This window comes from Phytophthora infestans, genomic scaffold (assembly GCF_000142945.1).
Source record: "Phytophthora infestans T30-4 supercont1.5 genomic scaffold, whole genome shotgun sequence".
In the NCBI taxonomy this organism is placed as follows: domain Eukaryota; phylum Oomycota; class Peronosporomycetes; order Peronosporales; family Peronosporaceae; genus Phytophthora; species Phytophthora infestans.
Genome location: NW_003303754.1, coordinates 3,494,668 through 3,509,707, shown reverse-complemented (window position 1 = coordinate 3,509,707; position 15,040 = coordinate 3,494,668). Strand labels below are relative to the sequence as shown.

Here is a 15,040-nt window from a genome sequence, read left to right as displayed (position 1 = left end):
GACTTGCTGGGATATTTGGCACAAGGAATGGGTGAACGGCACACAAGTTCCTGTAGAAGACGCGAAGCCAATCCGAGTCCGTCGTAAAGCTGAACTGCCTGGTACGCCGTCGACACCCGGGACTCCGGCTGCACGCAAGAGACACCGCACAAGCCCGTAGCTGCTATCATGCATTTTAAGCTGTCTTTAAGATGCATATATTCAGCAAGTTATTAATTTGGCTCACCTTTGATGGATCACATGTAAGCAGGTATCTGAAGCGCTCATTGAACTTGATTGCTTCCGTCCGGTTTTGGCACACGCACATCCGAAATTGCATCCTGCTCGCCCTATTTTCACGCGAAAGTGTGCGTGTCAAGTAATTGCTCCACCAGCTGTGCTTTGAGGCTCTTTGGTTCATTTGAATTTTGTATTGTGCATAGAACGCATTCGATGGCATCAAAAGCTTGCGTTACCTGTAGAGATGACACACCAACTTTCTATATGAACTTTTGTATAGGAAGTATTGTTTTCTAAATTTCGGAAAATGAGGACTGCGGGCAGGTTCGGCTCTGTTCAGCGGGTTCGGCTAGCTGTCCTGTTCTTTTCCACACTATGTAGCATTATTCGATTGGCAGTGCTACGAGCGAGTAATTATGCACCTTGTATGCTACATTAGCATGGCTTTTGCCCTGACCCGCCCATGTTGCCTTCCCCTAAACAATTTTATATACAAACCCCAAGCTTAATAATGTAGCATATGCAGTTTAGATGTTCCAGCGAGCTCCCGGTCTGGAGGGGTTAAGGCCCAATCTCAACCGGTCACACCGCATCGCACGATTTTGCTCCCTGCGGTCGCGTCGGCTGAGAACGGTTATGCAGCGCATAACATACATTTTAAGCGGCTGGTATATAATAGATCTTGTCATTGTGGAATATATCTCTGTTTGAACTCTTTTTCTAATAGCAAACGTTCAGCATGAGCAAACCAGTTGATGCGATGTCGAACTATATTCATTTCGCTGCCACTCGAACTCTCCTCGTCGGCGACAGTGGCAGCAAGCGCAGGCAGAGCAACAACATAGAGCTCTCCTCTCTCGTTGGACGAAAGCACGGGCTAAAGTTGGAATTTGGAAAGTGCAGCTTCAACTGAGCATGTTGAAGCGGAGATTGATTTGATTAACTCCGTCCTCATGCTGTGCCTAACCGCTTTATGCGGCGATATCACCGCATGCGATGAAAAGCTCGCACAACAGCCTATTTTTTTCAACGCTGCATGCGACCACCTAGCCCTTCATTAGTTCGTACCCAATGAATGTTCTATATTTAGTCGCATGCGACCGCATGAGCCGGTTGAGAATGAACCTAAGTCTATGCTTCACAGCACGAAACTCTTATTCTGTTGCGATCATTTTGTATCTCGTATACCAGATCTCGAGCAGTTACGTTTACATGTAACAAAGGGCAGCACGTTGTCGACGGTTTTTCATCTTGGATAAAAATGATGCCACCTTGTAATATCCGATATGCACACAGCCGTTTATTTCGCCTAGTTGGACTTCCAAATCATGTAATATATTCCTCGGTAAATCGATCAGATTTAATCCTGTACTTAGTATGCTAATTTACTATTTCTATTGTCGTGAAGGAGTGAACGTCGGCAATCACGGTACTTATAACGGCAAATCTACAGCCCATGATTTCTACACTATGATTTATACATGATTTGGCCCATGGCTGACCATGTTTGTACTTTAAAATATTTTTTTGTTTTAAAATACAGGCGGGAAGCCAGTCATTTGTCTGACACGCGTCACGAAAAGGCGAACCGCTCGCCACTGCTGCCCCGCGCGTCCTGGCAAGACCCCGAGACCCCCGCAAACGGACAGCGGCCTCTCTGCACCCCCCACCCCCCACGTCTGCCCGCAGGTACGCAGAATCTCCTATGCTCCATCATCTTCATTGACGCGTACAGGACGCAAAATAACTCTTCCTGCTGCTGAATCATGTTGTGTTGGACTGTAGAGGCGTCTCATCCGCCTCATAATCTGATTCCAGGCCCCTAGTCGCCTCTGTCTTCGCTGTAATGGCTCCGAAGTAGAGAAACCTCGAAGAGGTGCGAATATGTTTGTTGATTGGATATGAATGCAGCTTTTGCTGATGAAATGCCTGCGGCTCACCCAGAATCGCTCACACGCGCAATCCACCACCGTAAAGCAGTTGAGAAGCACGACCAGAGCTCTCTACGAAACGGTAAGACACATCTAATACGATGTTACCATGCGATGCATGTTCGACAACTAACTCTTTAACTAACTTTTTGTGTACTACTGTCACTTAGTAACCACTGCATTACTGTAACTTGGTACTCGCTGGAGTTTCTGTTCAGGTATGTTTGATCCATGACCTTCGTGGCTATGATAGATAGTCAGGCTAACGAGGTCTTCCATGTTTGTTACATGTTTCTCCCATGTATTGATGTTACACAGCATCATGGTTCGGACAAAGAATACCGCCAGCATCTTAAGAGCCCTGGGCATGAAAGTATCGTCAAGTAGCAGTAGCGATGCGGACAATCTGCCCGATGACGCTGAGCTGCAAGTCTCTTCTGGGAGTATGATGATGACCGAGGCTGTGCTTGATGGCGTACCAAATGCTCAGAACACCGATGATATTGCGGGGCCAACCCGAGACGTTGGTGATGATAAGGCTTACAACAATTCAAAGGAGAATAGCGACGAGAATAGCGACGCTGCAGACAGTGGTGATCTTCAATCCAGCGACAATGATAATAGTAGTGAACCAGATCCGGAAGAAAAGGAGGGCAGCTAATGGCAATGAGCTACATCTGGAGTTTAGTTCATGCTTGAAGAGAAGGAATGCTTTGCTACTCGTGGCTTGTGAGTAAAGTTGATGAACAGTTTCTAAATGAAAGAGCATGTGCCCTGGTAAAATTAATGGTTGATACGTGGCCGTTTGAAAGACTTCCGGGTTTCGGAGAAGGTTTTGACCTGGATTGGAACCATCTGTGCTGTGCCCGCAGCGGGTGCTGGTATCACGACAACCTAATAAACGTCTTCATGATGACCCTGGTGGAGAAGTTCAAGAACAACACAACGCTTTTCCTGCTGTCATTGCATACACCTGCGCCGAGTAAAGGCAAACGAATCCCTCCGAGAACGCTGCGTTTGGTAGCAGCTGCTGACAAGGATATGGTATTTATGCCTTTGAACATCAACGGAAATCACTGGGTGCGCCTCGTTATTGATCGATCAAGAACAACTATCTACTGCTTCGAAAGTTTCAACAAGCGGCCGAACCAGAATCTACTCGCAGCGTTGGCGGAAGAAATTGGGCGGAAGGCTCTTTCAGTGGAGTACCATGTCGGTACACAGCCCGATTCAAAAGGACAGCGATAACTGTGGTCTATTCATCATCTTGCACTTCTGGAGACGATTCGTTAAGGAAATGAGAAGTGATTACACGACGGTGGGATTGCTGCGCCGGCAGTGGGACGTTCTTCGGACCGTGGTGGACTTTAGCGATGCGAGTAAAGGTGAACAGGACTAAGATGCACCCTAACACGATGAATACATACACATCGCGCGTTTCACTATATAGTTCTGGATCATGCAAGAAAAGAGGGGGGGGAACTGACCGACACCCCAGCTAATCTCTCACTCGTCAAATTATATATCGTCCTGGAAACATGATTTAACCATGGTTATTAATGGCAAATACATGGACATCATTTATGACACGTGTTAGTATTGATCATGCAGTATGAGGATCCGACAGGCGAATCGCGTTCAGTCTTCAATTATCGGGTAGTGGTGCGAACATGATTTGGCCGTGACCCAACATGGGGAATACATGCTCAAAATAAATACCTCACTCCGTAATACACTTCGGGGAAATCATGGAGAAATCATATTAACCATGGGCAAAATCCATGATTACTGTCCCGTAGCCCGAATGAAAAACATGGGCTGTAGCACTGGGCTACTTTTAATACTGTATGTGGCCCATACTTGGTAACTTACACTAATAAATCCTCTTTGGTATTAGCCGACATCTATTGCTGTCAAGTGTTCACTTATCTTAATAATCACTGAGTGCCTTCAAATTGTTACGAAAAGATACGCGTTATTTTAACATGTTGACGTTAATAACGTACGAGAGCTTTGAAAATACAGTTTTATATTCAAACACACAGTGCGAACATTTTTAAGGGGATTGAGTAGTTCTCTTATGCATAACTTAGCATTAAGTGATAAGTTTTATGCTCTGTGATGTCATAAATCTATTGAATTTTGCAACATAATTTTATTATTGGTACCTGACCTTGACAATACAATATGATATTGAGTTAATTATTGACAATAAATATGGCAAATGGTACCCTGGTACTCGTCTTTTGTTCCGATATGGCATCGTCTATCAGAACCGATGACATCGTTTTCGTGGTCCACCACACCATAATTTCCAGACTTGACGGCAGCCACGTAAAAAACAAAGTCTCAAATCCACGGACTTGCTAGCGCCAAACGGTAGTAGAAGATGCAAAAAAACGAGTCTATCTGACAGCCTGGAGCAAAGTCTTAAGGAACTGGAGAAGGAAGCAGCTGAACCTGGTGTCGGTCTTTCTTGGAGGCTCTCCAGGATAACACCGACCAAAGGATGACATTTCATAATTCGAAGATGACCCCGACTTGTACGTTGGAGATTGAATATACGCTAAGTAAACTAATCAAGATGGATAATACTACTATTTCTAATAATTTTCTGGATGGGGTTTCAAGAATTAACCTGGCAGCCGTCGTCAGACCTACCAGTGGTAGGTAGTTCCACAGAACATGATAACGACTTTAAACAATGAGGATCCAGTTGACTATCGGGTCAGCATACTCTCGGGGATCATGGCTGGTACAAGTGTACCCGGTAGGGCAAGACGTAGCTAGATATTGCTTCAATATTTTTAAAAATCGGCAGTTTTTTTTTTTGGAAGTGCTAATTTTTATTACGGCAAAACTTTGCCCCCAACCCAATACACTATTGTATTTTCCGACCTCTGGTCACTCTTCAATTTGAGAGATCTTTGACCCTTTGCTGCTATTGCGTTCTTTTTCCGTTCAAGTTGTATTTTTTACTAATAATATATTAAAATAACGTAGGGGAACCTGTGTCGGGAAGAGAACTCTACAGCTATTATAATATGATGTTAAAGTAGTTTAATCAAGCTGTTTAAGCCGATCAGCAGCTTGAACACATCGCATCATTCGAAGCAGCATGGTTAGATCATCCCAGCGAATGTCTCCGTTTGGTTCGAAAGGCTTTACCGTCTGTTCGAGAAAAAAATGGGTCGGGTTGCGATTAGTTCGTTGCTGGCATGAAGCAGACAGCACTTAGTGTGGGGGGGGTCAACGGAAAGCCTTCTACTCACTGGGCATCATCACTAGGAGTGAAATGCCGAGTTGGGAAGTTAAGAAACCACCGCCTGGTCGACTGGCCGCACCAGGCAGTGGAGGGAGAGGAGAATTTACTCTAGGACTCATAATAGATTTTTGGGGTTACCAGGAAGCGCCAGCTTCCCTCGCAGTGTGTTTATCGCTAAGACCCACTACAAATAATTATTTAGTTGCGAGGTCTCGCGACTACAACTGACCTACTGAAGGACAACATGACGTTCGCGACGGACGATGACACCACCAAATGTCAAGCAGCTGGTGGCTCAAGTGTGTCGGAAATGGTTCAAGCGACAGAGATCTCAACCCCGTCGAGCACGTCGAAGGCAGCTCGCGTTCCGCAGCCGATCTTCGCCGTAGTGACGGCTCCTAAAGTGACTTCCACCTCGCGCGAGGCTTTGATTGAGTGGTTAAAACTCCGCAAGGAATACGAGGAGGCGACCAAGGAGCGTTGCAAGGATGGCAAAGAGGATCTCGCTGCTGTGTTGAAGAGTGTCAAGAACTCGTTCGACGACGGTTTGTAGACAACGCTGTGCGAGGCGAGCTGGGGGAGGGAGTCTCTAAGAGCGACCTGACGGACGCGTTTCTGCTGGAGCAGGTTCACGCTATCACTGACAGTTACCCGAACCAAGTGTTGCATTCGGTGAATAATCTGTTTGAGAGTGAATTGAAGATGAACATGGATAACACTGACATTCGGTCTCGCGTAACGGACTACTTTCTCTCTTGTAACTCGCTCATCAAGAAATACGGCTTTGGTAGTTTTTTTGATGGTGAGAAAGATATAAAGAAGGAATGCAAATTGTTAGTAAACCCCTTGATTGAAATGCTCAAGAAGAAAGTGAAAAACGAGATCGAGTACCGTGTGCCGGACGCACAAACCAGTGTACTGAAACTGTCCAAACTGATAAACCAACAAGCTCTCGAGCAAGCTATTGAGGATAGGGCTCTAAAAAAAGTCAAACAGGCATCTCTCAAGCTGAAGGCACGCGAGCCCTGACACTCGTTTCGCAACAAAACAACGCCAGATCAGTGAGTATCAACATCTGTCTAGCAAGAAACCTAGATTTCGGAAAGTCGAAAAGTCAACTGAAAAGAGCGACAAGTCCAGCAAGAAAGGAGCACCAAAAGCTGGGTGTTTTCACTGCGGTGGGGAACACTACCTCAGTGACTGCCCGATCGCAACCAAGGAAGACCGTGAACGTCCAGCATCCAACACGAGCAAGAAAGGTGACCTTCCCCCAGCGGGGAGGCACCGCTAATTTGCGTCGACTTGCCGAGTGCCTGCCGGCACAGACCTGCTCAGTCGTGCTGAAGGACGCTTACGCAGTGTCTTTCTGCGCCGATAGTGGTGCAGACAGGTCTGGCATGAGCATGACCGTCTGTGAAGAATTAATACAGGTTTGTTCGGAGGTAAAAGCGGTGAGGCTGGAGGAACTGCTAACTTTTAAGGTGCCGATGGAACGTTATCGAAGTAACAATGGTTGTGAATTTGCATCTAAAACTACGGACAGTGGCTGGTAGCGTTCGTATCGCAAAATCAGTGGAGTATTTGATCATTCCTGGTGACACGAAACGATTTCTACTAGGTAACAACATGTTGACGATGTTAGGTATCGATGTACAGATGCAACTCGACTTGTTCGTTGCCAATGCCATTCCAAAATGAGCAGAGTGATGAATTTGATGCAGTTGAGAAACCACAAATTGGCACAAGTACGGAACTAAGTGATGAGCTTCGACGAGCACTGGACAATATAATAGAGAGCGCAGTTACTAAGGGTTTCTCGAAGGAATCGGTCCCAGATCTTCGGCGAATCTCCGCTCGATTTGATATTTGGGCTCTCAAGCTCGGCGATGACCCTCCCGCGCGGGTACCACCTATAAAAATTCGTCTCAAGCAGGGAACCAAGCCATTCCGGTGCAAGGTTCGACGATATCCACCTGATGTTAGGAAGTTTCTCGATGCTTTCAACGATGAATTGGTTCGATTAGTTTGTTTGTATGAGAATACCGAGAGTCGTTGGACATGTCCAGTGTTGCCTGTACGGAAGAGCGGTGGTAAATTTCGACAAACTGCCGACTACAAACCCTTAAATGCCGATATCGAAGCGATCGTCGGTGTGATGCCGGACCTACAAGTGGACCTCGAGTTGGTGCAAAGTGCACCGTATTTTGGCCTCTTTGATTTCATCAAAGGATACTGGCAGCTTGTACTTACTGAGGAGTGCCAGAAATGGTTATCTTACATGACACATCGGAAAATATACACGCCCCGGCGAGTACCCCAAGGATGCACGGATGCTGCTCTTTTCTTTCAATCCACTGTGCAGAAATGCCTTAAGGAGCTGTTACACAAGCATCTACTCGTGTGGATCGATGATTTATTGCTGTTCGCAAATGACGTGGATACTTACCTGAAGAAACTGGAGAGGCTATTTGAGCTATTAGATTTCTTTGGGTTTAAGATCAGCCCAAAGAAGTCCAGTCTATTCGGGCAACAGGTGAAGTGGTGCGGAAAACTGATCAACGGAGACGGTGTACATCACGATCCGGAAAGGATTCGGGCACTCCATGAGCTACCGTACCCCAAGACGGCTGGTGAGCTACAACAATTTCTCTGCGCGACGAACTGGATGAGGGATACTCTGGTAGACTTCGCACGGACGGCCGGTCCTTTGCAAAAGGCGCTAGATGCCGCCCTAGCTCGAGCTTCAAAACGTACGAAGCGGATGTCTTCTGGTTTAGCGAAGGACCTAAGTGTGCTGGAGAGGAGCGCTTATGATCAAATATAAGATCTACTTTCCACGAGTGTAACCCTTGCTATTCTTAAAGAAGGAGCAACTATGTGTCTACTGACTGATGCTAGCGACTCTGGTTGGGCGGTATTGGTATCACAATTAGTACAATGGAACTCCCGAAAAGGGGTGCATGAGCAGCAACACCAACTTCTGATCTGTTTAAGCGGTACTTGCACGGGATCACAGTGCAACTGGGGTATTATCGAGAGGTAGGCGTATCCTATAATTTGTGCTTGTGACAAGCTCAGCTGTTTGTTGCTGCGTCCTGGGGGCTTCATACTCTACTGTGATCATAGAAACCTCGTCTACGTGTTTGCAACGAGCAAAGGAGTAAAGAAACGTATCAGAGCAAAGTTGTTGAGGTGGTCCACGAAGCTCATGGAGTACCGCTATGAAATTGAACACATCGATGGTGACTCAAATACATGGGCCGATATGATCTCGAGGTGGGCGGGCAATCATGACAACGTTGTAAGCTTAAATGCTATGCAGCTACGGAAATGTAATCGAGATATTACTGTGGCAGACACTGTGGAGACTCAACCGCGAAAAAAAAGCGACGGCGACGTCGCAAAAGCAAAACCGTAGCTCAGTCAACACGGCGACAGCAGGTTTCACCACCTGAAGCGCAGCAATTGAGGCCACTTAACGACCCCGCCTTTGTATGGCCAACCACATCAGTTATTATAGCATCTCAAATACAACATGCTGACGAACGACCTCTGTCGGCATGTGGAGATGATGATAAGGGATGGCTACTCAATGGAAAATGGTGGATACCGAGCAAAGCATTATTGCTTATACAACGTCTCCTGGTGGTGGCTCATTGCGACTCCCAGGCTCACCGAGGACGAGAGGCGATGATAGAATGTATTGGGTGATACTTTGCCGTCCATCACCTCCGAGCTAGAGTCGAGAAGTTCCTTGCAGGGTGTATCATGTGCAAGCACGTGAAAGATGCAATAATTATTCAGAGACCATGGGGATCTACGTACCGTACCAATGAACGGAATGGTGCGTTGTATTTCGACTTTCTATCACTCGGCGACAGTTTCGCAGGTGGCCGATATTTACTAGTGCTAAAAGATGAGGCGACGCACTACACGGAGTCGACAGCTTGGGCCAGCCCAACTAGTACAGTTGTTGTAGAAGCAATTCTTGCTTGGCATAGCAAGTATGGCGTACCCACGCTGTTGATTAGCGACCAAGACACGCATTTCAAGAATTGGTGATGATAGAGATGTGCCGGCGGCTAAAAGCGCGCCATGAGCTTACTATAGCCTATTCGCCGTGGATAAATGGAAGTGTGGAGAGGGCAAATCGAGACATTGTTCAGGTCCTTCGCGTCCTGTGTTTAGAGTACAAAATTGACACGCATGACTGGACATTTGTGCTTCTACTCCAAGCTAGCCTGAAGCATACCCCGGTTCCGTCACTTGGAAACCGAGCACCTGTGGAACTTTTCTGTGGTCTATCGCTTCCTACACCCCTGTCACTATGCAAAAGAAAATAGTGGAGATGCCAACGCAACCCGAAGCTATTGCAACATGGCTACAGAAGCTACGCAATAACATCCGGAAAATGCATAAGTCGATGACTGAGGAGCGTGAACGGCAGACAGTGCGTAACAAAAGGATGCATAAGTATGCGTGTCGCCCCAACTTTGACGTTGGTGACTACGTGTCTAGGTCGCGTGTTGATGAGAAGCATTACCTACCAGATCGTAAGTGCGAACCCACACTCTTTTGCGATTCGTCATTTATTGACGGGAGAGGAAACAGACGTACACCCTTCACGGTTGAAAGTTTACGCCGATAGTTCACTGCAAGTCACAGAGGAGATCCGCGATCACGTAGCCGCTCAGGGTGTGATCCTATCGGTAAATGAGATAAAAGAGGGTCGTTGGAACGAGAATAAAAAGGACTACGAAGTTCTTGTTGGCTGGAGAGGACTCGAGCCGATTGAAGAATCGTGGGAGACAACAGAACAGCTGAGCAAAGACATTCCTGCTCTCTTGACTCAGTTCGTGAAGCAGTCAAATGACAGACTATTGGAGCGCTATGTTAACGGATTGATTAATCCAAAGGCCTCGCCAACAGACCGGCGGACACAAAACACACAACGGGACGTGCAGTCAAATTTAAAGCCACGATCTACAGGCCGACCTCCACAGAAAGGAAAGAGGAGAGTGCAAAGTAGCAATGCATAAGTGAAGAAGGCTTTGGGAGGGCACTGTAGTGGGAGGGGGGGGGGGTATCAACGGAAAGCCTTCTACTGGGCATCATCACTAGGAGTGTGATGCCGAGTTGGTTTCACTTAGAAGTTAAGAAACCACCGCCTGGTCGACTGGCTGCACCAGGCAGTGGAGGGAGAGGAGAATTTACTCTAGGACTCATAATAGATTTTTGAGTTTACCAGCTTCGCGCGCAGTGTGTTTATCGCTAAGACCCACTACAAGCACAAATAGGTGAGGTTGGCTGTGACTGAGAGGTTACAACTGGTAGCCGAACCCGCCCAAGCTGTATCCTTGGTCAAATAATTTTTCTTCAATGGGTTTAATTAAGAGGAGGTCCACTCTGTACTCGCGGCAACTTGGTTTTATCTGAAAAGTAAGATTGAGCTATAGATAGTACTATTCTGCGTTTTGAAGATAAACATGTATTAGTATTACATGTAAAAGGCGGTACGATATCATTTGTGTGCCCGGGTGCGAATAAAATGGAGAAATTTCAGAGGCTTTCATTACGATTTGATACAATGATGCCCTAAATTTGCCAATGGTCAGTGAATGCCGCTGAAGCAATGCCTCATATATTCCATGCGAAAGAGAGTATAGAATCAAGCAACTCCCCCCGTATTTCTGTCGTGAGTTTGGCCTACCTCGACGTGAATGTTGACATTTTGTTGTGGCATGATACTGAATCAAGAAGATACAACTACAAATAATCGCTCTTGACCAGAATTTTTTAAAGGTTCCCGCTCTGACTGAAACAGCTTTGTTAATACAAATAGTAAATTTACGTTGATTTTTATCTGCAATCTTTTATCCATAAGAGCAATAAATCATCTAAGACTGCGATATCTAGCTTTGTGTTGGCATATAAACCGATGTAGCAGTCGAAAAGACCCATCATGCTCTCCTTTAAGTTACAGTAGACAAGTAATTCATTGACCAAACTGAGTGAGCGGTAAATTGAAAAAGCAACGTTGTATCAATAATAACTGCCATAAATAACGTAGTGCCCGACGTATCCTACAAGAAGCGCATATGCACCTCTAACACTCCGCTGGTCGATGACTACTTTACGCTTGTATGCACATCGGGCAACGTGGGCTGAATTCAGACTTAAGAAAAATATCTGACCTAAATCCAGCTCATGTCTGAATACGATTCGAGAAAAAAAATCGAGCGCGAGTCTGAAGATGCAGCAACGAGGCCCCACTGTTGTTGTCATCGGCGCACGCTTCCGAGATTTATGTGAGCTGGTGTTTTAAGCCGTACTTCGAAGCTAACGGTACGTCGGCTGTGAATGTCCATGCTCGCTGGGCAGTAGAGCATTGTTCTCTAGGATAAACACTTAAGGAACTATTGTAGTGGAAGCTTACGACCTTTGAATCTAGCTAACGAATCTAAGTCGCAGATAGTCATAACGTCTTGCCTTGCAACTCGAATATTGCTCAGTTCTACGTAATTGTCTTTGTGGTGGGATTCGTCGTTACTGGAGCTTAACTTATTATCTCTGCAAGTGCTGTACGCACGCCATCGCTTTTATAATGTCGAAGCCAACAGAAATGTTTATTACTTTTAGAAATTGAACAGTTGCTTTGGTTTAGAAAGGCTCGCCCCCTAGAACGGTGGATAAAAAACCGAAAATTAGTCGGTCGTTGTATTGGTTGTTGTGTACGAAGTACCTAGAAGAACGTGGTCGCAACAGCGACTAGCACGACATGACAGCCCTTTTAGCACTGCTGCTGCTGCTTCTGCTGCTGCCCGAAGCACACGATGGAGCCGCTTCATCCGAGTCTGTGGAGTTGAAGGCGACGGTGGTCCAGGTGGAGGACCCGGAGGACGAGCCTCCGGAGCAGGCTGTCTTGAGCGGGGTGATCAGGTCGGCGTACAAAGCGAAGCTTCCAACAGTGCACTCTGTGGGGGCGGTCGCTTCTGCGCCGGATAAAACCGACTGACAGGCCGTGCTGGTACACATTTTGGCCAATTCGGCGCTCGTCGGCGCGACCAGCATCGTTACATCAAAGCCGGAGTCACCCAAGCAAGTTACAGCTTCGGGGGAGGTGACGTTTCCAATGAGCGCAGGCACATCGCACAAGTCGGCGTTCGTGGTGGCAACGAGGGCAACAGCGACAATGGCGGTGGACTTCATGGTGTGGACTGAGAAAGCTACTTGATTTCCAAACAGGAAATCCGGAATTGCGTGCTCATCGGTTGACATTGTTTCAATTAAGAGGATAAGGCAAGAATGATGATTACTGAACGTGCCAGCACGACGATGGCACATCTACTAATCTGCGCCGTTACATGTACCTTATGCGGGTCCCGGAAGCATCCAACTCTTAGACGCCGACATCTTAATTTCGGTATTGCATAGGTCCCGTAGCCTATTCTTTAAATGTGACCCACGTTTAAAAAATCAGTGGTGGTGAGCTGGAGCAAACCTGATTGGAGCAGGGTCATTCGGTATTTACGTAGGCGGGCGCACCGACGAGCTCACCAACGAACGGACCCATTGCACTCTTCAGTACGTGTATTTTCCACCGCTGATACACGTGATCTATTCTCCTAAGTGCCCCCCCCCTCTCCCAAAAGGGCAATAATTATTATTCCGTACAAAATATAAACATTATTTTATTGATATTTATTATTCGGCTTACGATCGAGCAGTTTAAACGTTATATTGGGAATACCTCAAAATGAGGTAAATGGCCAGCCCTCACAGGATTAATTCTACTGCATTTCGTAAGCGTGGCATTCGTAAGACATCTATATTGTATGGTCGAACTATGACGGACCGTCATTGACGGTGGTTTGGAAGACAGCAAACTGACCCCAGGCGCTGAGTTCGTCAACTCAAAGACAGCAAAGACGAATCAAAGCCAATCGTTTGATTTGTTTGTGGATTCTGTTCGAATTTTTTTTATAACGGTATCGAGTTTAACTGGAAAATATTTGACGAAGATTACGATTTAATCAGAGATGGGATTTAATTCAATAGGGGGTTTCAAAGTTGTCATTAATTAGGATTTTTTTGGCGGAGATGAGCCTCTGAAACACCACTAAATATTAGGGGGTTTGCCACAAAATGGCGACGATAAAATTGAATTATATCGAGTTTTTAGTTAGACCTGATGGACAGAGAATGGGTTAGTACCGTTTGATTGCAGGTCAAGATATTCAAAGTGCTTCGCTCTTTGTATTGCATGCCGATGAAAAGTGCTACATATACTTGGCGTATTGCCAAAACTTTTAGCTATTGGATCCCTACATGGCTGTGGGATATTATTGTTCTTATTTTCTTTTCTTGTAAGAGATGGTTGATAACGTCGTGAGCTCGATGCAATAAAAAAATAGTCGATCATTTTTCGTAATTTAAGGCCTTAAATCATCTTGGTCCCGGGGCGACTTAAAATCCAGAAGCGACTGGAGGCGCTCGTGCCCTCGGATGCCGCTGAGTCCGCGAAAGGAACTGCGTGTACCTCATTTTGGATGATTGCGTCTGTAACTAAAAAAACGTTTGGCTTTACCGACGTGAAGGAAATTTGGGTGGGCACCCAGTTTGACGATAATTCAAAGCGATAAACGGGTTAACTCTGTACATCAGGAATACCTCGGCACCAGTTTTTCAAAAGCCAAACGATCCAAGTTGCAGGATTTCAAACGAAGCTGCGCTCCTGACATTAAGTTGCAAAATGTTAAACTTGATCATGCCCCCTTACACCGTTCTTCGAGCTGCGAGTTACCGCAAAATGTACGCCCGGATGGTAAAGGCTTGCTGCCGGCGCTGAGCAAAACTGCACTCAATTTCTGGTAGAGTACTGATCAAGTTATATACGTAGAATAATACGACTTGCTCAAGGAATGCATGGTTAAGTATCGAATCGCAGTCTATTCCACTTAAAACAAGATACTTCCTGGTTGCAATCTGAGTCGTACCGGCAGCTCATTCCAGACGCGTTGACAGATAGCTTCAACGCCTCACTAATGATCCGGTGAGGAAGTGGGGACTCGTGTCAAGGGGTCTTCGGTTGACGGGTCGCCCCTTTGAAGATTTCTCCCTGATAGGGAGGTGGGGAATGGTGTTGTGGGGCTTCCGGTTCTCGGGTCGTCGATTTGAAGGCCTCTGTAGCCTTGATGTTCGACCTCGCCGCTCATTGCAATGGCAAAAGCCAAACATAACACGGCGACAACAGCAGCCAAACTCTTCGAAACGTGCATCCTTCTTGGCTTGGATACTTCGACTGCTTCGCTTCACTTTCAATTGCCAATTTGGAAAATGACTCAGGCTATTAAGATATGGTGTGGGGATGTTGCTCTTGGGGTCTGATACTGTTTAGATGGCGGACCACTTTGAATTCATCAATGTTGATTCGGTATTTTATTATGCAAATTAGCGTTTGTAATCAAGTCGTACCGTAATCTTTCCGCTGAATTCTCTGGATTTTACAGGCAATCCAGTTCGGAGTTTCTTTAGGAAGGCACTACATGTACCTCACTAATACTCTTACTTCTTTTGTAGTTCATTAATAAAAACTCGTACTGGAAGAAAATTTCTTCAGCCCTGT

At 46.1% G+C, this 15,040-nt stretch overlaps 2 protein-coding genes across 2 annotated transcripts; one reads left to right on the top strand and one right to left on the bottom strand.

Annotated features, from left to right (window-relative positions):
• Nucleotides 1-2,936: 2,936 nt before the first annotated feature.
• PITG_04365 (cysteine protease family C48, putative) lies at nt 2,937-3,549 on the top strand (the record flags this gene model as incomplete). The annotated part of the gene is made up of 2 exons (XM_002905954.1): nt 2,937-3,316; nt 3,375-3,549. 2 exons carry the CDS (start codon nt 2,937-2,939, stop codon nt 3,547-3,549), a joined length of 555 nt encoding a protein of 184 aa, XP_002906000.1.
• An 8,634-nt stretch (nt 3,550-12,183) lies between these two features.
• PITG_22741 (elicitin-like protein) lies at nt 12,184-12,624 on the bottom strand (the record flags this gene model as incomplete). The annotated part of the gene is made up of 1 exon (XM_002905953.1): nt 12,184-12,624. The coding sequence occupies one exon, from the start codon at nt 12,622-12,624 to the stop codon at nt 12,184-12,186; it is 441 nt and encodes a 146-aa protein (XP_002905999.1).
• Nucleotides 12,625-15,040: the final 2,416 nt, after the last annotated feature.